Below are 26,021 nucleotides of genomic sequence, written 5' to 3' on the forward strand. Positions count from 1 at the left end.
TGTTTTATTCTTCACTTTAAGAAGCAAATAATGTAGGCTCCCTTTTAGCCTCTAAATTTCTAAATCTCAAAAAATATGAAAATGTACGTATAAAATATCAAACTCTAGATATTTAGTAAAATTCTATAAAGTTTTATTTAAACTAAAATGAAAAATCACATGAAACATTAAATGGACTGCTGGAATAGCACAGGTGTCTTGGTCCATACACTTTAATATCCATGCTCTTTTAAAAGTATCATATAAATTGAGGAAAGTGTATTTTTTTAAATGACCTATGGTAAAAAGTAGAGCAGTCTTGCTGTAACTAAGACAAAGCAAATACTTTCTCTACAATTGTTCATCTTCCCAAACATAAATAACAAGGAGGTAATCTGCTACTTACTGTTAATTCATTGATACAAAGAGCTGAAACCGGAGCTCGGTGACCCCTCAGTTGTGTTAAAAATGACAGTTTGTTCAAATCCCAAATGATGCAGGTTCGATCACGTGACCCACTGACAATTATATGATAGGCTAATGAGGCCGTAGAACAGGTGACTGTATCTGTGTGGCCAAGTAATGCCTATAAGAGAGATACATGGAAAAAGAGCAAAATGATAGGAGTCTTGAAGTCACTTCAGAATTCCTTATCTAAAAACTCAGTAGAGGTTTCTTTTTTTTTAACCTACCATCTACACAACAGGAGAAAAGTGTTTCTTAATACAGTAGCATCTCAAAATTTCCAGGACTTTGTGCCTCCCTTTATCTGCCTACTATCTTTCTTCAACTCAAGTAATTACGGCCACTACTCTACTGGAAAATCTTCAGTGACTATCTGTAGTCTATTATTTATTAAATAAAATGTAACCTTCAGCCTAGCATTTAAGATCCTCCCCTAGCTAACCTCCACCAACTTCTCCAACTTTCTGGCAAATTGTTGTTCAAGATTCCCCCTAGCCCCAGCCACTATACCTATCTTCATCTGTTTGAACCCCTGTTTTCTTTCTTTGTGGGCTATCTCCTGCAGAAAGCCTTCCCTAACACTCAGGAGAAGCCTTCTTCAAATTCTGCTCAGACCTCTCCCCCTCTGTAGTAATCTCATTCTGCCTTCATCAGAGTTGTTTGTGGATTTCACTCTAACTGGTCTGAAAGGTCCCTGAGAACAGGGCCTGTGTGTGTGAGACAGGGCTACTAGGCTTCACATCTGGGTCTCCCTGAGGGATCTGTGAACTGTCATGTGAGGAATTTAAGTTTTAAATTCTTACTGTTCCTTTATGCCATGAACACTTTTATATTGAACTTGCTAGCCTAACAAGGAAGACCTTCTCTCTCATTGGAGGGTCAGTAGTGTTATTGAAAACCCTTCTATAAACAGTTACTTGAGTCTGTGGGCATTTGTGCTGGAAAAGTTCTAGAACTGAGTGCCTCTTTCCACTCAAAATAAGAAGAGCTTTTGTATTCTGGAGGAAAAAAATATATAATTTTAAGATTCTGAGAAAAGGAGCATTAAAAAATCCTGAATGACATTAGAAAGTTTTTAATGTATTTATTAATTCTGATAAACACTCTGGAATCTATTTGGTCAAAAAATTCATTTGTTTTAAAATGCTAGGCATACAGTGAGATCCTTATTTGAGGTTTGGCAAACCCTTCTTTTTAAAAAAACACTTACCTGCTAGAATCAATAATATGTATGGGTTCCAAGGCAAAAGAGTGATATGGGATAGGCAAATAGGGTTAAGTGACTTGTCCAAGGTCACAATGAGGTCAAATTTGAACCCAGGACCTCTTGTTTTCTAGGCCTGGTTCTTAGTTCACTGAGCCAACTAGGTTCCCCCTTGCTGTTTATTTCTGGCTTGGCAGGCACTATTAAAATACTCCAGAAATCTACTCACTGAACTGAATTCTTTATTTTAAACTCTGTAAAATGTGAAGTGCTACCTATATGTGTACCTTGTTATATCATTACCATTTAGTGATATTTGAAAACGGTCCAGGTGAATCTGCAGCAAGGCCCCGGGAAACTCATATCCTCTGCTTGGTAACTTTGTAACCCCATACCCTGGCTGGTAAAACTTGGGGGCTCAGCAACTCAAATGCAGTCTTTGGGCTTTCCCTGAAGGTGGAAACTGAGCTCATAGCAACCTACACACATTTAGGTGCATTAAAAGCTTCCATAGTTCAAATGGTAGTTATAGAAAATGGGAACAGTTTCCTCATACATAAAATGGAAATGCTATTTACACTATTAATTCCACAAGGCTCTTCTGACAGTTTGTAACCATGAAGGAATGTGAACAATTGATGAGATGTCTGCTCAAAGTTGCACCAGGCCAGCCTGGTGGGTGTGTCCCTATTTAAGAAATTACTTTGAATCTACTTACCATGCCACCAGTCCAAGTTAATAAGTGTCCTTAGAAAAGCATTCTGTCATTACAAGATACTTTAGAGCAGAGTTGAGCACACATTAGGCAATCATTAAGCACTTACTTAATTGATTCTTTAAGGGGTTTTTCAAATAGTGGCTTCTTCTAGTACACTTAGGGGTTTGTCAAATAGCTCAAGATATGTACAGAGGAGAGGGTGAAGGGCTAGAAGGGCAGTCTAATTTTTGCAAGTGTTAGAGATTTGATTTTGTATTATAGCTACAAATACAGGGTTTCTCTTTCTCCCAAAATTGCAAACTCCTTGAGGGCAGAGATTGTGACTTACAAATCACAGATCTTTTTATCTGCCTTGGTGCCCAGAACAATGCTTTGCATACATAAGAAACATAAAAGTAAAATATAATGTAAACCAGGGAACCATGTAAACCACACAGAGTGGCTGTGTGGATGGAGTAAGGCTTGGAGACGGGAGGTCCTGGGTTAAAATCTAGCCTCAGACACTTCTTGGTTGTGAGACCCCCAGGGCAAGTCACCTAACCTCAGTAGCCCTTACTGCTTTTCCACCTTGGAACTGATACTTAGTATCAATTCTAAGAGTTTAAAAAATAATGTAAATTGATGGGAAGTATGATTTAATCAGCAAAATTCCAGCAAATAGCTTTCTCTTGAAGACAATTATTATATTAAATGAAACATAGATCTAGCTGGCAGGTAATTTTTTTTAAGAAGAGCTAATATGATCTAGAATATGAGTAGGTAATGATTTCTGTTGGCTCTGGCATCTGTTACCTGTTTAAGCGTCAGGGTTTTTGCTTTCTCTTTGGAGGTTCCCATTTCCCACACACATACAACAGTGCTTGTCCCACCAGTGATGACCAGCTTGGGGCTTGGGCAGATTGCACAGAGAATCTGTCCCCATTCTGACAGACATTCATAAACAGTTACTGCCTACAAAAGAAAACACATGTGAAATACAGATTCCAGTGGTCTTGTTTTTCTTTTACTATTCATACGTTCTTATGAACAAGATAAATACCTACACAAAGCAGGCAGTGAGGCACCCCCTTTCAATTCCAGGGGAATTGTCCCCCAAGGCATATTCCCTATCAAGAAATAGTCTTAATATACTCTCCATTTCTTTGAATCAAACTATGAATGAATCTTCTGATTATGCTCAACAGATGTCTTTATTTTGGTGAAAAAACAAGTAGCTCTGTGACCAAAAAAGCAAACTTGCAATGCATTTTTCTTCAAGTAAGTATTGGCTCAAGAGGTGCCAAGCTCTTACCATAAGTTCAGCCAGTGTTAGAATAAAATGTAATTGGGAGATATTTAACAAAATAAATTTTAAAAAATACAATGCAACACAGATAATGCTAATTTGTCTTCTAAGTTGTTGATAGAGATGTTTCTAGGTGTCAGTTTTCTCACATGAAAATGAGGAAATAATGAAACTTCAAAGGTGCATCTGGCTCTATGATTATGTGACTATTTGCATACAAGATATTCTGCATTGCAGAATAAAAGAATATTCGAGTTGGAAAAGAACTTATTTCATTTAGTGCAACTCCATTCCTGTCCTATCCCTATTTATTACCATTCTAGTCCTACTTTTTATCTTAATCACCAGTGTCAAAGAACAATGATCATCTCTATTTAATCTAGCCAATGTAAATAAAATTATTGTGGAAATAAATACCTTTCAGAGAATAACTCAGCATCAACATCTGAAACCTAGTGCCATTTCAAAGACCTGGACAACAAGCCTTGCTTACTTCTGTGGTGGCTCCAATAGCTACTAAGCCAATGACCACATTTCCCAAAGTTAGTAAAATAAAATCTTAAGAACAATTAAATGTTTTTTCTTTGTTTGTTTGTTTGTTTTTTTGAGAGGAATTGCAATGGAGCACAGTGTTGAATGATGGAGACGGACTTTCTTTTTCTTAGTACCTACAGCTAAAAACTTCATCTCTGCTTCATGTATACACCAGTAAGAAATAATAGGGTTCACTCTTCACTCTAGTTAATTTCACATAGCAGAGAAATAAACTATAATAATAGGAGGGAAATATGAGCATTGCTGTCAATATTTTCTTTTCTTCTTCTTTTCCTGACCTTTTTCTCTTCAGAGAAAATTCTGAAAGTAGATAACAAACCTTATCTGACTCATAGGTTCCCAGGCGGCAGCTGAGATCTGCATAGCCCCAAGCAAAAGTTTTGTTCCAGGTAGGTGGAATGAGAACCTTATTCTGCTCCACAGCCAGAATGCCTTTATCTGTGCACACTATTTGTCCCACTGGTTCTTTCAGTTCTGTGTAAAACACATAATAACATTAGAACAGAACAGGGAAAAGTCATACACAAACTCCACTAAGCCATACCAGTTAGGAAGTACATATATCTCAATATGTGCATATTCATCAAACACATACAGGAAATACCAATATTAAAACACAATGCTTTCTTAGGAGGTAGGAATTTTTAATTTCCTGAGAGTCTATTTTAACTAATGGTTTGATGGCCAGAGACCCTGGGGTGTAGGATCTACAGCTTTTTAGCTGCTCTCAGCCTTCTTCCTTTAGGATTATACTCTCTCTCTAGTTTAGTACCTCTTTGGGTAATTACTACTTTGCAGGCTGACTTAGAGACAATGAACTTTGATAGAAAGCAGAGAAGGCCAATTGCATGGTTTAGGTGCTCTGAAGGCCAGATCTATTTCTGTTTAACATTACCATTATTTGGCATGGATTCAGGAATGCAAAGATCATAACCATATTGGAAGCAATGTGAACCAAGAAATGTCTTTGTAAATCTGAACTATAAGGTACATAACTTCATGAGTCAAATTACTCATTTAATATTAAGATTTCTATTTTTATTTAAGTATATAACCATAACTTGAGAATTTTATAAAAATGTAATTTCTTAGGGGAAAACAATTCAGCTGTAAAAATGTTACTGGCTAAGTTGTCCCATAATCAGATGGGGTTGAGTCTTTGTTGATGTGAAACAAAAGGCAGGGGGAATTGTATAAATTACCTCAAACCACCTTCATTGATCATGGAGACCACTGCCCATACAACCCTTCATTTTTAGAGATGAAGCACTGAGTTAATAAGAACACTTAAAACTCCCTGAATTTCCCTCTTTTCAGTTCAAAGGCTATTAACTCCATATTGTAAGAATCCATTACTTTGTGGTTTTCCTCAATGGAGCATTAAATGGAAAAAAAAGTTAAAGCAGTTTCTTATTTTGGTCTCCAAAATAAGCATGTATCTTCTTATGGAGAAAGAAGAAGAGCTTCCATTACCAGGAAGGGCATTGGGAAGTGAGGAATATTCAGTTAATAAACTGAAACTTTTGCTAAAGATAAACTTTCCCATGTGGACCATCATCTTAACCATGCCTCTGCTCTGTTGGTTCTCACGTTCTCACCTTTTACAGGGGCAAGAGAAGGCCGGAGGTTATCCAAATGATGAAAAAAGATCTTGTCACTTGTAGGCCCAGGTGGGACAGAGAGTCCAGAATTGTCACCGTTGAGTCGACTTCTCACTCGTTTTGGTGGATGAGGTTTTTTAAAGAGCTGTCGTGTGAGAGAAGACACAAATATTGAAAAATAAAGTTACTGGTGAATAGATCCAACTTGGCAGATTAGCAGTAACATATATTCAGTGGAGCTCTGGCAATTCTACTGAAAATTTAAGAATCTATAATAGTAGATAGGGGGAATGGGAGAGAATTAAGTCACATCTGGTTTGAATACTTCTGGCTGTCCATCAAAGTCTCACTTTGTTAAAAAGGAATATTATAATAGTTTTCTTTCTTCTCTTCACTAGACCATACCAGAATTTGGGGAAAAGCAGGAACAAAATAAATGTATCTTATCATTATACTTTTTTCAAACCAATATTTTATTTTTCTATGACAAAGTACTGACAAATGTGGACTAATGAGGAAAAGCCAACATATTTTAGACCCGCACACATGGAGAAATATTTGTGTCTCTGTCACATTCCAAGACATGAGTCCAGGGTTCTGTTATTCTGACGAGTATTAATCAAAGTTATAAGACTCAAAAATAGTCATAAAGGATTCATATGTTTTGAACTACCATCATTAGGAATTATTGTGGTTAAGAAGAAAGAAAGAAGTATTTGGTGTCAGAGAATTTGGGTTCAAATTCCAGATCTGCTACCAAATGACCCTGGGGCATCACATAACCTTGCTAGGCTTTAGTTTTCTCATCAATAAAATGAAGGAATTGAACCAGTAGGTGTCTAAGGTCCCTTCCAACTCTAAAGTCACTGATCCTCTGATTAAGAGCTGATTACGTGATCTAGCAGGTACAGAATTACTGTAAGTTAGGGATACAAATTCCCCACTTACACACTACCATAAGGTGGCAGGTACTTTCCCCACGAGACTGAGAAGGCTGCAGCACTCTTGTTATGGTTCCCATTTCAGTGGGGCGAAGAAACAGACTCATGTCCACTTGTAAGTAACAGATCATACCACCTGTAAGTGTTTGGAGTTGGATGTGAAGCCAGGACCCCTGGTCCTCTTCTAAACATATGCTGTTCATTACACTGAGTGCCAGTGCCTAGCATTTTACCTATTTTGTTTTTGAATATACCAATCATATGGGAGTCAAGTGTTGCATATGGGAGTCAAGAGCAATCACATTTTAATTCCTGAAAAACAACAGTATTTTTATATATAAAGTATGAAAGGAAAAATAAAAAAGAAAAATGTGGTCAAGGGAAGGAGCCCAAGATAAGCAAAGTAAAAGAATTATATAAAGAAAGAATGACAATGGTGAATGTTGACTACTCACTAAGGTGATGTGTGAATGAGTGAAGATTCATTGCAGTGTGGAGGTGACCTGATCTCAGAGACCTTACCAAACAAAGCCCAAGCTCTGGTTCACCCTAACCAAGAGAAATGGTGCAGAATATGGACAGGCCTGAGGCCTAATCTATTATTCAAAGACCCATCTACCTAAAGTTGGAAAAACTCATTGTCAGAGAGTATGAGAGCAGAGGATGAATTTTTAGAACCTTGGCAACTCTGGAAGACATATCATAAGGCATACAGGAATTTCCAAAATGCATTACTGGTAGAAGCATTCTAATAATGCATGAAGATCCAAGGAGGTCATAGGATCACAGATTTAAGGGTTGGAAAGGACCTTAGAAACTGTCTAGTCAAGGTTTCTTATTTTGTAGATAAGAAAACTAAGGCCAGGAAAATAAGCAACTTGCCCAGGGCCACACAGTATCAAAGCAGAATCTGAACTTGTGTCCCTTGAATCTGAAGCTCTTTCCTCTACACCAGGGGCTCCTGGTAATAATAACAGCAGTTTACAGTTGTGTGGTGTTTCAAAGGGTGACAAACCACTTTACTTTTTTCATTGTCTCACCTGAAACCCACCTATTATTATCCATTGAAGTTGACAATACAATTCTTACTATTTTCAAACACCTTCCTGTCTTTGCTCCCACCCCCTCAACCCCCACCCCCCACCAAGATTAGAATAGCCTCTTCTCTTTTTATCTCAATGCTGAAAATTTCTCCAATTTCAACCAACCCCAACCTGAAAACAAGTATTTCCCTTTTGGGCACAAGAGGACTTTATTCTTCTTCAGTGCTATTCTTCTGTATATTCACCCTCTGGGTATGTATTCTAGTCCTTCTGGACTGTAAGGCAAGGACTATACCTTACTTTGTGCCTTCCATGGAATGCCACACACAGAAGGAACTTAATGTTTATCAAAGCCAATCTTCATTTTATAGAAGAGGAAACTGAGTAACATTTGGAGGTAACCCAGAACCCTAATCTATTCTAATAGTTGGAACCACTATTCTCTTCCCAATAGTCACTTGTTGGTAACAGGGCTACACATATCATCTGGAAAAGCGGGGATTCTATGATACTCCTGGTAAGATGGTGCACCTCTGGGCCTTATCAATGGCTTGGCTACTATGGCCTCTGGACACTGCCACCTGTCTAGTTTTGCTATCTGTCTTGTTGCTCCACTCATGAGGACCACTGGCCTTTCCATCAGCCCTAGAGCTGAACACTAGTATATGTGTTTCCTCCTCTAATTAGAAGCTCTTTTGAGTATATAGTTTGTTTCATTTTCCTATTTGTATCGCCAACATTTAGTATGGTTACTTGGCACATAGTAATTTTTCCATTCCATTCTATTCCATTTTCCTTCATTTATAGATTAGAAAACTGAGGCTCAGAAAAGCTATCTCCTTCTTGGCAGAGCAAAGATTCAAACTCTTGTACTCTGATTCTAACTCCAGTGTTCTTTTCAAAATATGGCTCTGATTTCTCTAAAGAAATAGTGACAATTAGATACAAATTCAAATATATGTATACATATAAATATACACCTAATATGTATGTGCATGCATGCATATGTATATTTATGTGACATAGTCACAGCAGATGCACAATGATTTGGGTCTAGAATTGCTGAATAGGAGGAGAAAAATCGATTACCCTTGGTAAATGTGCTTTTAGTGATTCCAAATTTCTCTCTGAAAGAAAGACCTACTTTTTTTTTTTCATACCAATAATCTGGTTTTGTTGTGAGGCTCTAAGAGATTGACCCCAAAGAGCTGTAGTTCTTGAATCTCCCAGAAGGAAACAGAGAGGTACATAGTAGCTGTAATAAGACTGAGACACATTACAAACAGAGAATTATGGAGGAGAAAGAGAGTAAAGATGTCAACAAAGAAAAGCATGAGATAAAAAGAAAAAGGGTTGGTTATATGTTCAAAGTGAAGGATAAAAGATAGAGAGCTCACATACTCTGCTGGTATTTTGTCATGTCAAAAATGGCAAGGAAGGCTGCCATCATACCAGATAGACACCCCATGGTAAATTTATGGGAAAACTTGGACAAGAGGTACAATGGGATGGGCAGGAATGGACAGGTTACAATATAGAATGTTGAAATGGCTGGTCATGTCAATGAAATTATAGATCCATTTAAACATTAAAAAAAACAAACCCTTACCTTCCATCAGAATCAATACTGTGTATTGATTCCAAGGCAGAAGAGTGGTAAGGGCTAGGCAATGGGGGTTAAGTGACTTGCCAATGGTCATATGACTGAGAAGTGTCTGAGGTCACATATGAACCTAGGTCCTCCCATCTCTGGACCTGGCTCTCAATCTAATGATCCACCTAGCTGCTCCTCATTTAAGTATTTTAATATATCTCCTGCCAAATAATTATTCATCTAACAGCAAGATGTCTAATGATGGTTCTTTATGAAGTTATCTATATTAGTACTCAGACAGAAGACATATATTCCATTACAAGGAGATAGCACAAAATCGTTCCTACTTTGGTAAAACCCACCAGAACTGGTATAACCTTTGTAAACCCAAAGTCATCCCTGTACCAAGATGAAACTTTGGACAAGGACATTTATGGAGGTGTGTGTAAAATGGAAATAATAATACTTGCACTATACTTGTACAAGGTAATCATGAAAATGATTTTCCCAATCTTAAAGAATTATATAATGTGAGGTACTATTATTATTTCTCCATTATACTTTCTCTCTCTGGCCACAAATTAAGAAATTAAGAGGGCTTATTAGGATAAAAATCACTTAAAAAAAAAAGATGGTTCAACACCATTTGTTGCAACTTTTTAACTCCCTGGGGGAAAAAAAAATTCAGACTTAGGAGGAAGCTGGGAAACAAATCTCATAATGATATTACTGTTGTTTTTTCAAACATTTTATCATTAATATATGGGAAATGGCACATGGGACTGAAAAAGCCCATTCATATATATCAAAATATTAACAGCAATACTTTTGTGGTAGCAAAGAACTGGAAACAAAGTCAATACTCATTAAACAGGAAATGGCAGAACAAATACCAGTCCACTTTTTATATCATGGAGATTAGGGGTGTGATTTGAAAAATCCCCATAAAATTTTTTGGCCCTCCCTTCATACAAGAGAAGAAATCTGAATTTTTTCTTTTTCTTTTATGGGGTATTTACAGTATGTTATTATAAAATTTGGGTTAAGTAACAATTTGGTGATCGGCTATATGTAGGTCAACGTTAAGTAAAAATACTATATGAAAAAGAAATTTAAAAAAATTTTAAAAATGAAATGAATTTGAGGAAAATAATACTAAGTATTCTACATGTATAACAAAAGACATTAAAACCTTTAAAATTCTCTAGTGATGTATATATGGTCTTATAAGACAAAAAGTTTTTATATTATACAATACTATACACACACACACACACACACACACACACACACACACACACACACACACACACACACACACACTATGCATTTCTGAGTTTCTAAACCTTTTCTGTGTCTTTTGCTGGCCTTTGCATGTCGTCTGCCACTTTCACAAAACTCTCCCCAAATTTCCATTTAATTTCTTATGCCAATTTTCAATATATAGAAACCAAGATGGGGAAAGTATCACATCAGTGAAATGGGATATGTGCCCTAAGAAAAACCAAATATGAGGTATTCAGAGAAACATGGGAATACCTGGCTGAATGAAGTAAAATAGGAAGATGAAGTAAAGAACTATGATGGTCTTCTTTTATTTGAAAGTTGGAGGGGTTAAGAATAGGAGGGAATACATTGAGAAATGATGATGATGATGTAAAAATGAAAGTCTTTTATGACTTAAAGAAGAAAAAGAAAATTGTTTAGGTTCATGGAAAAATAAGTAAATGTAGCAGTTCAGAGATGGAGCTTATATTAAAAAAAAAGTTATAAAGTATTAGTTCAGTCCAAAGGGCTTTCTTGTTGCAGTACAAATAAGATGCAAAATAACTGTACATAGTACCAAAAATTGTCTAGTTGATTCATTCTCCAAATATAAAAAGGAAATTATAACGAGTCACACAAACACACACACACACACACACACGCGTGTGCATGCAATCCTAAAGTGATGTAGTGCACAAAGTAACACTTCTTGCAAAGTCAAAGCTTTCCAGAAAGTTTATTAAAACTTATCAAAGAGAAACAAGGTCAGTGGCTTATGTCCTTCAGACTAGCACATTTCACTTGTAAAGCACATGTTGTGCAGGTCTTCAGATGAATTGTTTCATTAAGCATTGAACTTGTTTCCTGGGGTGTATTTTAATAAGGATGCAAGTTACAGGGTAATACTGTTTATAATTATCTCTTAATAGCCTAACCTAAAACTTTTGGGTACATTTATCTGAACAATAAAATTATGGAATATTTAAAATGTGGAAAACTATGTAAGACCTTTTAAATAAAAGACAGTACAAAAACTACAACAACAAACCTCCAAGAAGACAACTGTACCTGCTTGGGTATCTGTCCAAAGTTGTTAATGAATCCTATGGTAGCTGTCTCTTTTAATGGGTCATTAATATTGTAGATATCCACTTGACCCTCATAAAAGAGATGATGGAAGACATTTACAGCATCTACTGCAGCAGGGCCTTGCTGTTTATAGCCAAAGATTAAGTCAATCCATTCATGCAGGTGAGCACTCACATAATCACATTCCAAAGCCTGTAATTACAAAACAAAGACATTAGATCCAGAGCAGGCTGAATTACCGATTGGTCTAAACTGTCCACTTAGAAAATAAGTCACCAATAATGGTAAAAAGTAAAAGAACTGTAATCATAAAATCTTGATTAGTGATATGTTGATATATGATGATCTTATTCCCATCTCCTAGCATCATAACCTATACACACATGAAATTCAGTTTTCTTCTTGTGGCTTGCTTACCTCTCGATGGACTCTGATGAATTCTCGAGGATCTCCCTTGGCCCATGGTGGAAGTATTACATTTCCAAGCTTGGTGCCATTCTGTTTGCAGCCTGAATAATTGAATATGATTTTAAAAAATAAGTAAAAAGTAAAAAACCCAAACATACAAACAAAACAAAAAACCACCAACCTAGCAGTAATTTTACATTTAAATAAGAGTCAAGGTAGGCTAGGTAACATTTGAAATATAAAATAGTAGAAATGATTTTGGAGAGATGAGGATTTCTAACATTCAGAAACTTTGAGCCATTTCATTTGCTATATGTATACTCTGAGCCTGCGCCCATCTCCCTCTCAACTCTGCATGTATTTATGGAAGAAGGTGTCAGACTAATTATATTATATTCTACCAACTGTCATTGTATCATTTTCTAAAAGCAACTTGAGGCTAGCCTACTGAAATGATTCTCAACTTATAATTCTGAGGGGAAGCACACCAGGTGGTACTCAAGCACATAGAATCAGAGAGTTGCTACTAACCCTTTGGGGTAAACCTAGAACCCTGAGCAGGAGATGTAATCTTGTCCTGGGACCCAAGACTCCTCTCTGGGAGTGGGAATTAGGATGAGAATTCTCAGAGTTTACATGTTCCAGAATGTGTAAACAAACACAAATCTTTTTTCTTTCACTATTAGCTAATCTAGAACACCAGTAAAGTCCTTTATTGTTAATACGTTGATTTGGCTCTGGTTTGGCTAGATAAAACAAAAAGGACAAACCAAGGGTTATTTTGAAATCTAAAATTGAAAATCCTTTGGGATCCAAATTCTTAGATTCAGTGTGAGCCAGGCAATGTGCTAGACAGCTTTTCTACGGAGAAGAACAATAAATTCTTACATTTCAAGAAATTTACAATCTAACAGAGTAAGTAGATAAGACATATTAACAAAATATCTGTTAATAAGCTAGCAGTATCCTCAAGTAACAGTAAGCTTGAAAAAGTTAGGACAAGGACTTCTAAAAGTTTAATTAGGTTTTTTTGACATTAATTTCAGCCTAATTTTTGAGTATGATTTATTTGTATATTAAAAAATTATATAGTGTATATATATATATATATATATATCTGCATTCATTACCAAAGACTTGTTCTGGATGAATTTGGGGTATGTCCTCTTTTTTATATATTCATTTTGATTTCAGAAAATACCCACTGATGGTGCTTTTGTTTCCCCTATTCTCTATAATCTATTCTCTTCCATAGCTATTGACTTGAAAATCTTTCTTGGTGAGTATTTATCTTTCTTTGTAACCCTTTCCCCTTTGGATATTGCCAGGAACTTTTCCATACCTAGATCAAAGTTGTTTGAGTTCAGCAAGAATTCTGGGAGGTAAAAGAATTCTGGGATAAGTTCTTTCACGTCTGCCATGTTGTGTTTTGAAGCAGAGTACCAGGCTTCTCGCACACTGTGAAACATTCGGTCGGCCAGGTCAAAGTGGCCACCCTTTTGAATAAAATAAAAACAGCCTCAAAGCATGCTCTCCAAGCAATCTCCTAACTTTTAAAATCAAACATACAACAAGAAACACACATTTGCTGAATGAGAAAAATGACTTGATTCTCCTTGGGATGCCCTTCTGCCTACCCAATTTTATTTTGTAATAAACAGATATTAAGAATGGCAAAAGTATTTTCTCTACTAAAAGCCTCAAAATCATACTCGTTTCATTTTAAGAGCACAGAGTTTTAGAATTAAAGAGAGAAAAAAAGAAAAAACACCAGTGATCAAGAATAAATGAAACAATCAAACCTTAACTGCAATGTTAAGCTGCTCGATTCTATCCAAAGTATTTTATAAACCTCTTACCTAGGCTAGGTCTATATTTTGATTTAATTTGAAATCATGTAACGTTGTTTATACTGGGAAATTTTAGCTTGGGCACTGTGGTAACATTTTATACCCAATGATTTCTAATCAGTCTCAATTCAGTAGGGCCCTGGCTGTATTTTGTTTATTCAGTTTTTACACTATTTCACCTTGTTTCTCTTGCCACTCAGTAGAAGGTCAACTGAGTCTGAATTTACCTGAAGTCGCAAGAAGATCTGGGTAAAAGGCTCCATTCTAACAAGATATGAGGCTACAATCATTGCAGAGGAGTAGTGGGTGCCATAATGATAGGCTGGTGTTTCTCCTGGTAAAGAAAATTAAAACCATAATTAAATAAGACGTAATGTTGGTAATAAAAGTATAATAAGTTTAAAAAGGCCAATTATGAGAGAAGTGACACTGCAGATAGTTATTGCATATTGAGGTTTCACTCTATTGAATGTTAGCCTCCTAGACTTTGTAATGCATTTCAAGCCCTCATTTAAATCTGTGGCAATAATTCAGCATATATGATTTCTCCAGTCAGGCATGTTTTGAGGTTTAATAACTATACTGTCCTTCTGCCAAAGGAGAATATTGAAAACGCTCTTTCTTTCTTGCATTTCTGCTCTTATCTAATCTTAAATTCTTGGAGTCAAAGGACATGGCTAAGCTTGGAGACCTTCTAAGTAGACTGCTCATTATTTCTCTCTCTTTTACAAATAAATAATTATAATTATTGCCCAGGGTTACATAGATAGTAAGTGTGTGAGGTCATATTTGAATTAAAAAAGATGAGTTCACTGTGCCACTTAGATGCTCAGATGCTATTACTCTCCTCATTTTTATAGATACAGAAACGGAGGCAGAGAGAAGTTAAATGACTTGTTTAGGGTCTCATACCTACTAAGTGTCTAAGGCGGATTTGAAATCAGGTCTTGATTCCATGCCCTAGCATTCTACTGAATGTGTTGCCTAGCATACAAATGTAATTTCTCTATTTACCCAGCAAATCAGTCTGAGGTACTTGAAACAGACACACAAACATGCAATGCTATATATACTGGGTACATTGCAGAAGAGAATGGGGATAAGAATAAGAAGGATATTATGAGTACTTGGAGAAAGGGAATAGCTTTTCTCACTGGGGACATCAGGCCACAGCTTCTGGAGGAGGTGGCATCTGAGCCAGACACTGAAGGAAAAATGGAGTTGAGGAAGAGGGGTAAACAATGGCATTCTAGTTGTAATGAGCAAAGACATGGAGGCTGGAAGATGGAGATATCCTAGGAATGGAAATACAATTTAGTACAATTTAGTTGGAGTCTTAGATAGGATTAGCATGATAGTAGGCAGTAGAAAATCTAATGTATAAAAATGAGGAAAAATCTAATGGGAGCATGTAAGGAAATATCCAAAGTCTGGCTGGCAGACTTTAGAAAATTACTGATTCAGTTCTGAAATTGTCCTATTTCTCCAGTCACTTACCATTCGGATCTTCCCAATCTCTATAACGCTTCTTATATTGCGTTAATCTTTCATCTGTCTGTGCTCCCATTGGCTTGGCTAGGTTTCTGAATGTCTTGGGATTAGCAAGATCAACCTCCTAAAATACAAAGTAAAATCCAAATCCAAATGTTCGAAAGCTCTTTGTTTTGACCAACATATATATATATATATATATATATATATAAATAGATTGGGGTTTTAGCATATACAGGGATATGTAGCTGTGCTCCAAGGAGAAAGAAATTTCAAGAAGTATCAGGAATCCTGGAGAACTGGACTATAAAATACTGGTTCTGAGTCAGCTAAGTGTGTGTCTTTTCTACCCTCATGCCAAACACTATGTAGTAAATGAACTGATTGCAATCCCTTGAGAAAAACATGTAAATCAGGCCTGGAATATGAGTGGTTTAACTCAAATTTGTTAAATTACTACTATGTATACCCAGCTCTCTAAGCTGCTGGAGTAGGAGGAGCAAACAAATTTGGGCTATATGAAGAAACTAGCTAAGACTTCAATTTAACACCATCCATAGTATTACACAGAAAAGAGTGGGATCAGTTGCTCCTTTTTATTCCCTATCACATTGACCTAATTAGATCTTATTCCAATTTTTCATCTTGCAGGTGATATGACAAAACTTGGAGGTGATGAAAACTGGAGCAGCTTTCATTTTTAAGGTTTGTTTGTTTACCTTTACAGGGAAGGCAACATAGAAAAATATTCATAAGTAGGAATCATAAAGCTTCAGTCTAATGGAGACTATTTCAAAGTCATAATATTTACCTGATTCAATGAACTAATTTACTAATTAATCTAGCACATGTAGATTACAAAGGTAGAAATCTGAACTCTTCAACTGTATATTTTATTTGTATTTGTCACTAGATCATAGTGATTAGCACTAGACTTTGTTATTTCATTTGCAGGGAATTCCTGGATCAGGAAACTCCTACTAATTAAGACTGTCATCTTCTCCACAATTTATATTTTGAGAGCTGCCTAAGGCTCTCAGAAGTTTAGTGATTCAGGACCACACAGCCTGTCTGTTTCAGAGGGGGACTTGAACCTAGGTCTTCCTAGCTTTGATAGAGTCTGCCTCTCTATCCACTATATATCCTGTGGCCTCTATTATAGTGTCTTGCCTATTTGTGAGGTTTTAAGAAATAAAGACTGACCTATCTAGTTTCATGGTTTTACAGAATGGATTTGGGCTGTATAAACATAAATTCACATTTACGAATATAAGCTATGTTATTAGAACCTGCACTTCTTATAATCTACCTTGACTATATAATTAAAACTGTTTCTTCTCTACCAAATGATGTCCTTTCTAGCCATTTCCTCCAATTTTGTCCTTCAGAGAAGTCTTCCTTGACTGATTTAAAAAGGAAAGGGAAAAAAAAACCCATCTGACCTAACCTCAGATCTTTTCCCTCTCCCATTTAAATATACTCTAGATGAGCACTTAGGTGCATAAATTATGTAAAAAGTGTATTTCCTATAAAATTCAGCAATATATGTATGCTTATCAACATGCTTTATCCTCTATTTGATTTCTTCATTTTTTTCTCCTTTCTTTAAAATGTTACCAGCTTTTTTGGTCTTTTATGAATCACTGTGAAAAGGAGGACTTTACTGGGAAGCAGTATTTATCCCAGAGAAGTTCTCCTTTGAAATAAAGTCTAACAACAAACAAGTCTGGTGAATGGGTATATCCGAACAACATTGGCAGGGGAGGTTGTACAAGTTTGCATAATATTCAGTCACAAACATTCCCTTCTTCCTTTTGTTCTGCTTTCCAATTGTCACTTTATTATAAACTCCTCCCCTAAGAGAAACTAAAAGAAAAAAAGATGAAACAAATTTGTCTCTTTAGGTAATCCTTCTCACCTGACAGCCATGTTTTCACTGAACAGTAACTTTATCTTAAGAAATCTCCACATACATTTGACTAAGAATTTAAATGAGTGCATTTAATTAACAGGGTATAGTTTCAGAACTGGAAGAGACCTTAGGTCAACTACCTTAAACCTCTGCCCTTTCTTTCTTTCACGTTAGAGATGAGAAAATTGAGATCCAAGGGAGATGCTCTACATCTCCTCAGAATAAGAAGCAAGGACAGGATGGCTGTCATTAGTCCCTATGCCTCAAGTTCCTTGCTCTTTGCATTAGTCTTCTTCAGGTCTCTCCAATTATCCTGAACTAAGAGAAGGGAAATAATAGGGAAGTGGGTAGTTGTGGGGCAGGGCAGGAGCCTGCTCTCACTTTGGGTCTTGCCAGTGATGCTATAGAGAAGAGGAGAAGTGGCAGTGTTTTGGTTGTTTTAGAAGTCTTAGTACAGTTTTAATTAAGCCATAATTGCTTAAAGATGATTGTAGTGGCTCCTGCTTTGTAGTTTGACAACTGCACACCATGTACATCCAGCAGAGAAATAGAGCCATTGTGGTCATTTCAGGGGTACTAAGGGAAAATGTCAGGCAAACATGAGACCACTGGGAAAAGGCACCTCACCACTGCTTTGTCCTGAGATCAGTGAAAGAGACTTTCCAGTGGATGATGATGGAGGATGCTTAAGATGTTAAAACATTTGGGAACTGAAGCATCTTCTAAATTCTTTGGAAAATTCTTTTCTACTCTGAGAGAATAATGTGAACTTTACCTGTGAGTCATAGTCAGCAAGGACCCAAGGGAAGACAGGATACTGCATAAGATCATTGTAAGATCTGCCAGCCAAGGTATTTAAGTGCATCAAGTACTGGAAATTGCTGATTTCACCTCTCTTAAGAAAGAAAAATAAATATTAACATTATAGTTCATTTTAACATTTCAATTATTTTTTACTTTTCTCTTTATCGCAGGTTATGCATTTTATGGAATTTGTTAATTTTATATTTAAAATAAAGCCAAATCAGAAATGTATAAATGTTTCCTGTTTCAGGTCTTAATGTTATATTATTTAATTACAAAATAAAATAACAAAATAAATTCCAAAACAAAAATGTCTGAAGAATATACTTTCCAAATTGTAGCATAATAAAGCACAACTTTAGTGCTTTCTTCATTGTTTGGTTGCAAACAATTAAATTATAGATCATCAGGAACAATTAAATAATTTTCATTAAGCTCACCTCCCACCTCTGTGTCACAGACTTCTCTCCCACTAAAGTGCTAAGCAATCCAGACCTAGGTGGCAAAGAAACACAAGATTTGGAGAACAATATTTCCATTTTGAGTAGCAACATTTAGTAAAAGGATCACAAATGACTATTTGTTTAATGCATGAATATGGACAAAGGTCTTTGTGATTCCAGACTATGACCATTTTGATGGAGGCCCAGTGGCTAATTCCAATTATTAATAATGGAGGAAGTTGATAGGTTTTCAGGAGGGAAGTTACCAGGCTGTCCTGTGGAAGAAACTGAAGGAACAGAGGGAACCTCTTAACTAGGCAGCAGAGAGGATTACAAAGGGAATTAAGGGGTGATGAGAGGGATGGAATACCATCCCCATCCTCTTTGCCATGTAGACAGCAAGAATATAGTTTTCTTTGTTTCATGCTAACAGAAGGCTTTGCACTGGCGACACAGTATCTGGCAGACCACAAGGGCCCCCAGGAACTACCTGGAAACACAGGGTGGTGGGAAGAGCTACTGCCTGGGGCATCCTATCCTTCTGGCCCTCTTCCCCAGCCCTGGTCCTACCTAGAACCATTTGAGAAGATAGATGATAGGAAGAGGCCAGTGTGAGGGCCCCTTCACCTTTGCCTGGGCTACTGGACTACTCATGAGATAGATAGCACCAGGCTTCCCCATTTCCCCTGCCCCTGCCACCTAGATATTGCAGGCCTTCCCCTCAGCTCTGCCTCTGTGGTGTGAGGTAAGATCCCTAGCTACTGTCTTGGCTAATTCAATTCACTCTGCCATTGACTTTACAGCTGAATATCTAAGTGTTTTCTGCCCCAATTAGAATGTGAGCTCCCCCAATTCAGGGAATAGCTAGTCTTTTCTATTTTTATTCCCAGCATTTGGCACATGTGAAGAGTTTGATAAATAGTTTTTTATTCCTTCATTCATATGCCCCAGCACAGAGTCTCGTGCTTCTTCTGATTTGATGGTTCTCTTAAAATATACAGGTTTGTATCAGCCACCAACCATTGCTCTTTGGTCTCCTTTGGGGACAGGGAGGCAGGGGAGGTCTTAGACTTCAAATGAAGAAAAATGAGAAGAAGTACAAATATGTTTCATCCTTGTTCTATATTCCATACATCTAATAAGCTAAGTTAAATAACTTTTCTTTATTACCTCTCCCATCCCTCTGTTCTTACTGGGCTAATAATTTGTGCTAAACAAATCCCTAGGATTAGGACAGCTTCCTAAGACACCCACCAAAATACTATACATCCATCCTTGATTTAGTCCCGAAATACCCCAAGTTTTACATTTAAAATCCTATCCACAAAAGAATTCTTAGTTTGAACTGTTGGTTAGATGGATACAGAGATCTATTCTATCTCTGAGATTCTATAATTCTGGAGTTAGTCATGATTAATCAGTGGAAAAATATAAAGACATTTATCATCAATTTGCATACATTATCTCATTTAATTCTCACAACAATCCTACAAGAAAGGTGTTATCAGTTTCATTTAAAGGCTCAGGGAAGTTGTACATCTTGCCACGGGTCATACAGCTAGGAAATGTTTATGGTCAAATGTAAACTCAGCTTTCACTGACTCCAAGTCTAGCACCATACCAGCTGCCTCTAAATAGGAGAAGCCTACAAACCCTTGGTTTTGTAAAACTATTCAGCTCAATAGCAGAGACACTACTTTTTTAAACAAGTAAATTGAATTTGCAAGAATTAATGAAATATGTTAAGATTTGCAACAAAGAAAAATAATGAGAGGGTGATATGGAAATAAGAAAATGAATTCCTGCTTCTTCCTACAAGCATTTAAAAGTTCTTGGAAAACTGTGAATTCATTGAAAGCACTAAGAGTTCCATAAATTGTAAGAGCAGAGATTATTTAGGCAACAAAGTGGACTGTGGCAGAGTACTAAAAATATGGTTACCAGCAAGGAATGAAAAAACTTAACTTTAAGGGAATTGTTAATCTACTATTTTTCTTATAACAATTAAATAATGCCCAGTGACATGTTTGGTATTTCTTCCTTTTAAGCAGGGGTCCCCAAACTATGGCCCACAGACCACAGGCAGCTCCCTGAGGCCATTTATCTGGCCCCCACCACACTTCTGGAAGGGGCATGTCTTTGATTGGTGGTCAGTGAGAAGAGCATTGTATGTGGTGGCACCACAAAGCACAGTGTCGCTCATGCACAGTACTACTTCCGGTGACATAATCCTTTGCGTGGCCACTTTGTTCTGAGAGAATGAGGTACCTTGCAAAGGATTATGTGGCTGCACAATGGAAGATGTCAGCATGGTGAGCGGGAATCTGGGGGAGCGGATTCTGCACTGTGCATACTGCTGCCCAGTATAGTGGTGGCAGTGATGGACCTGTGCAAGGTGTGACAGGCCCATCACAGTCAGCGCTGCAGCCTCCACTATCCCAGACAGCGGTATACAGATTTGTTCAGTTTTTTTTTTTATAATCCGGCCCTCCAATGGTCTGAGGAACAGTGAACTGGCCCCTGTGTAAAAAGTTTGGGGACCCCTGCTTTTAAGCAATCATCATAGCGAAGAAAAAAGTAGTGAGTAGTTTATTTGTTTTTTTTAAACCATTACTTTCCATCCTAAAATGTTTTGATATTATTAAGTATTGATTCCAAGGCTGGAGAATGGTTTGGGCTAGTCAATGACTTCACACAGATAGGAAGGGTCTGAGGCCAAATTTGAACCCAGGATCTCCCGTCTCTAGGCCTGGCTTTCAAACCACTGAGTCACCCAGGTATCCCCTTAATTTTTTTTTTTAATAAAACAAACAACTAGCTTTTAGGAATATCTATTTAAGGGCAGTTATACAGAAGGTAAGAGTTAAAAGGGGGGAAATTATTTGGAACCACAAGAATTATATAATTTCAAACTATATGAATTCTATAGTAATCATAGAGAATTGGAAGAGACCTCTGAAGCCATCTAGTCCAATTGTCATGAAAATCCTGGAACACAGTAACTGAACTATTAGTAAATCCACCATTTTCCAAGAACATAACTAGATACTGTTTTTGTTCATATGTAGTATGAAACATTGAATTATGAAATAAATTAGGTCTAACAACTGTGAAAGGGGAATGAGAATGTTGAATGGCTTAACTGGCTATTACTTTTTTTTCATAAAAAGTAATACATTTGAACTTCCAATCACTAGGCTATGATCTTACCCTTGTTCCACACTGGTATTTGGTCGCTGCCCAGACACAGATTCTGAACTGTCTGTCAAAGATGGCACAACAGCTAAAAATCTGGATAATTAAAAACAGTATTATTTTAGAAGCCAAATAAAAGTATATATAAACATGGCAGATAGTCAGAGATTGGCTTGTTTCTACCACCCATCCTACACTTGTTTACTTAACCCCATAGTTATTGTTTTAATTTTATAGGAATATGAAATAATTTTCATATATGCTTTAAAAAACTCCAAAAGTAATTAAATATGTTGGAAAAAACCATTTTAAAGTCAAATGTAAAGATACTTCCATGAGGAGATTTTAAAAATTATTTTTAATATTCTTCATTAGCAGAAATTATTGTTATCTGGATTCAAATGAACATTATTAAGAGAAGCTGAGATTTCTTAAAAGATCATCAGGGAAAGCAGTCTTAATTGTATGCAATTTTATTGTACACTACCATGTATCTGATGGCAGATGTAATCTCTATACTCATCACCCCTGATAGGCTTGACCCTGAAGAAAGTATATTAATGTCCAGAATAAGAACTCTGTCATAGGGATTTGACTAAGATTCCATAGTATCAGTACTAGTCACTTGGGAAGGCACCTGAAAGAATACTATTTGAGCCTCTGTAAGTCACAAGAAAGTCATTCAAAATAAGGAAGATGGATGAATGTACTCAACACCTCCCAGATGATTTTGTGGGGATAACAAATGTTTAACTTGGGGAGAGTGAGAGTCTCTCCCTGTCCATCAACCCAGCCCAGCCCAGCCCAGTTGAAGATATCAAGAAGGGGTAGAAATGAGATATTTCTGTGCTAAACAAAATTCAAAGATGTACTTAACCCTGAGGGAGATGGAAAGGTAGTTCACTAATGGAATCATATGCCTAAAGGCCTTTGGGTAAAAAAAAAAAAAGCTAGCTCACCAGTTTTGTCATATGAAACATACAGTTGGCAGTGAAAGCTCCAAGTGCTGTGAATCCTTCAAACCAAGAAGAGGGCCATGGAAAGAGGAAAATTAGTTTGGCTGTTGGGAAAACTATGCTTAGGAAGTCTAGCTCTCTGGGGAGAGAAGAAGAGGCCTCAGGAAACAATGAGAATAGAAAGAACTGCTGTAACTACCATCTTTGGCCAGCTCATTCCCTTCCCATTCAATTCAGGAAATTTCTTCATATTTCATTAAGGAAACTAAGTGTAGGCATGTTTTTACTTCCATTTAAAACATAAACACCTAATTTTATTAAAGTACCTTCTATGTGATAGACATTGTGGATAGAAAGACTAGAAAAGTCTCTGCTTGCAATAAGCTTATGGGTGAGAAAATGCACAGGGTGTGTGTGTAAAGTTCATAGATTATATATTTGTTAAATATAAGGTAATTTGGGAGATAGGGCACTAACAGTTGGTAAAGGACAGTAAATTCATTCAAAAGATGGTAAATGAGTTGTATCTTAAAGAAACAGAGGTACTGGATGAGGTGGAGATAAGGTATCTTCCAGGAATTGGAGATGGGCAGTACAAGGGTAGAAAGATAGGAGAGAGAATTTCAGGAGTGAGAAACAGAATGAAGGCCAGTTTATCTGGATGGCAAAGAGTGGTTGGGGCCAGAAAAGGAAGAGTAATGTCCAATAAAGTGTAAAACTTTCAAAGTTAAATAAGAGGAATTTATACTGTATCCTAGAGATAATTCCAAGGAAGCTCTTGGAATTGATTGGGTAGTCCTATCTATGTTTAAAGGAAATTACTTAAGACAAAGTGTTGGGTAGACTGGAGGACTTAAGGAAGGGAGTTCAATTAGGAAACAATCCCAGTAGCAATTTCAATAGTCTAGTGAGAGGTGACAGCATGGAAATGACTGAATATGTGTGGTGAGGTAAAGGGAAGAATAAAGGAAAGTGTAGATATTAGAAACTTGAAATACAGGAAGGATAGATGATGCTTTCAACAGAAAGAGATGTCTAGAAAGAGGGTAGGGCTTTGGGAAATAATAATTAATTCAGTTTTAGATACACTGAATTTAAGATACTTTAGGATATCCGTAGGTAGTCTGTAATTTGGGACAAAAGCTCAGGGGAAAGACTAAAGAAGAATATGGATACTGAAATCTGGGAGTCATCTGAATAGAAATTATCAGGAAAGTCACAGGAGTTGAGGTGGTTTACAAGAGAAAAAGCAAAGAAGGTTCTAGAAACAAAGATAGGGTTTAGTGCAATTCAAAATTCCACTGATCACATGGGCATAATGAGCTTGCCCAATTCTCCCGTCAAGGACATACAGGTATTTAGTGTGCAACTTCTTAAAGGGAGTAAAGGCAAAGGATAGAGCATGGTCTTATTTTAAAAGCATCAAAAAGAATCACTTATTCTTTATCTGGAGAAGCATTTTTAAGCTAATGAATTATTCTTATGCTACTTTAGGGAAAAGAGTGATTAAAAGGACTCTGCTGTTTAATTAGCAGAACAGAAAGAAGTATTTCACAAAAGAATAACACCAACTAAAAAAACTATGCAGCAATCCTAGTAAGACAAAAGCTGGCTCTACTGTTGATCTTGAGAGACTGGCAAAGTTATATTTTAATAATTTCTTCCAATTGGGTAACCCAAAGATCTAAATTTTAGCTTTTTAACTACTTCAGCTTTTCAGTGTAAGATATGCCTCAAATCTCTTATATGACCCAAATTAATGTGCAATAGAAATATTTTTAAATGGATGAGACCTCTGGTAAACTTTGTTTCTAACTCCTTTCTGAAAAGCAAGAAGATAATTCCGTCCATCTCCTGAGAAAACTTCCACAGCAATAGGCTGGAAAAAAAAAGAAATATGAGAAAAACATGGTTATAATTTACAAACATAGAGGTGACGTATAAACTTGAATTTCTAAGCTTTAGAAACATAAATGTGGAGATTCCCTTAGAGCAGTAAGTAAAAGAGACTTGTTACTTCATAGCAGTCTGGTTTCTTTATGGAATTTCCTAACTGTTTAGTATATAACAAATCCGAATACTCTTGACTATATTTGCAAAAAGAAAGACACAAGAAATCAAGTTATATAAAATTATTAAATGTTTATTTAATAGAAGTTTTGTTTATCAAATAAGGAAAAATAAGTTATAGTTAATTAGGAGGTTCAAAACTCCTTCCTTCTTTCAGTCTTTGTGAAGAACCTTCTCTGGGCTATGTAAGAAGGAGTTGGGGGTAGAAACAGAATGGAAACAATTTCTGAACCATTAGAGGGAAACAAACATGTGTATAAGTAAAGAAACGGAAACAAAATCTAAAGTCAATAGAGTGGACTTCTCAGCAGGGCTCTAGAAGCCAGGAAGGATTCTTTCATGGATGATGGCACATTAGCTGAACCCTGAAGGTTTCTAGGTTTGAAAGTTAAGAAGACCTTCCATACATGGAGCCTAGCCTGTGCTAACAGTAAGGGTCAGGTAAAGCTGGACTTGGGTGAAGGGATGTACAGAAAGCTAGAAGGATAGGATGCAAGGATTTTAAATGTCAAATAGTAGAGTTTTAAAAATTTTATCCTAGATAAGCCAATAATGTTTCTTAAGCAGTGGACTGAGCATCACTTTGGAAGCTGCAAAGAATTCCCCCTGTTTGTAGAGGGACAGGGCAAGTGATAGAAGATCAGTCAGACACTACTGAAGTGGTACTGCCAAGAAGTGATGAGAGTCTTAAGAACCACTGGAAGCTGTATGATTGCAATGGAGGGGACAAATGCATGAGATATGGTGGAGGTGGGATCAGTATGACTTGGCAAGGTAGTAAATATGAGAGATGAGGTAGGATGAAGAATGACTAGAGGCTGTCAAAAAAAGTACTTTGAGAGTTACTGGGATGATCAACACAAATAGGGAAATTAGTAAGAAGGAAGAAATGGGGGAAAGAGCTTTTAATATATTGTCTAAAAGGTAGCTATCAATTTGGGATGCGAGTTGTGTAAATAAATCTAAGAGTCATCTGTAGAAAGAGGATATTTGAAATCATGGGAGTTGATGAGATTACCAAGAGATCAAAAGTAAAAAGAATGTAAAAAGAATCAAGGGACACCCATAGGCCAGAAGGCAAGATGAGGATCAGGAGAGAACAGTATTGAGAAAAATGAGGGAAACTTATCCCAAAGAGTGGCTGGCTGTGGC

At 36.7% G+C, this 26,021-nt stretch overlaps 1 protein-coding gene across 19 annotated transcripts in view; it reads right to left on the minus strand.

Moving 5' to 3' along the window:
* Positions 1 to 26,021, minus strand: part of WDFY3 (WD repeat and FYVE domain containing 3) — a 364,899-nt gene that overhangs the window by 14,234 nt on the left and 324,644 nt on the right. For all 19 annotated transcript variants that reach the window (XM_016423066.2, XM_056803219.1, XM_056803214.1 and 16 more), the window contains 13 exons: positions 24,593 to 24,678; positions 21,859 to 21,939; positions 18,646 to 18,700; positions 18,177 to 18,296; positions 15,496 to 15,613; positions 14,226 to 14,332; positions 13,491 to 13,644; positions 12,158 to 12,249; positions 11,720 to 11,932; positions 5,805 to 5,952; positions 4,526 to 4,680; positions 3,159 to 3,317; positions 386 to 565 (listed from right to left, as the gene is read on the minus strand). In XM_016423066.2, the coding sequence (XP_016278552.1) occupies positions 386 to 565; positions 3,159 to 3,317; positions 4,526 to 4,680; positions 5,805 to 5,952; positions 11,720 to 11,932; positions 12,158 to 12,249; positions 13,491 to 13,644; positions 14,226 to 14,332; positions 15,496 to 15,613; positions 18,177 to 18,296; positions 18,646 to 18,700; positions 21,859 to 21,939; positions 24,593 to 24,678 (1,668 nt within the window). The remainder of the gene's footprint in view (positions 1 to 385; positions 566 to 3,158; positions 3,318 to 4,525; positions 4,681 to 5,804; positions 5,953 to 11,719; positions 11,933 to 12,157; positions 12,250 to 13,490; positions 13,645 to 14,225; positions 14,333 to 15,495; positions 15,614 to 18,176; positions 18,297 to 18,645; positions 18,701 to 21,858; positions 21,940 to 24,592; positions 24,679 to 26,021) is intronic.

This window comes from Monodelphis domestica, chromosome 6, assembly GCF_027887165.1.
Source record: "Monodelphis domestica isolate mMonDom1 chromosome 6, mMonDom1.pri, whole genome shotgun sequence".
In the NCBI taxonomy this organism is placed as follows: domain Eukaryota; kingdom Metazoa; phylum Chordata; class Mammalia; order Didelphimorphia; family Didelphidae; genus Monodelphis; species Monodelphis domestica.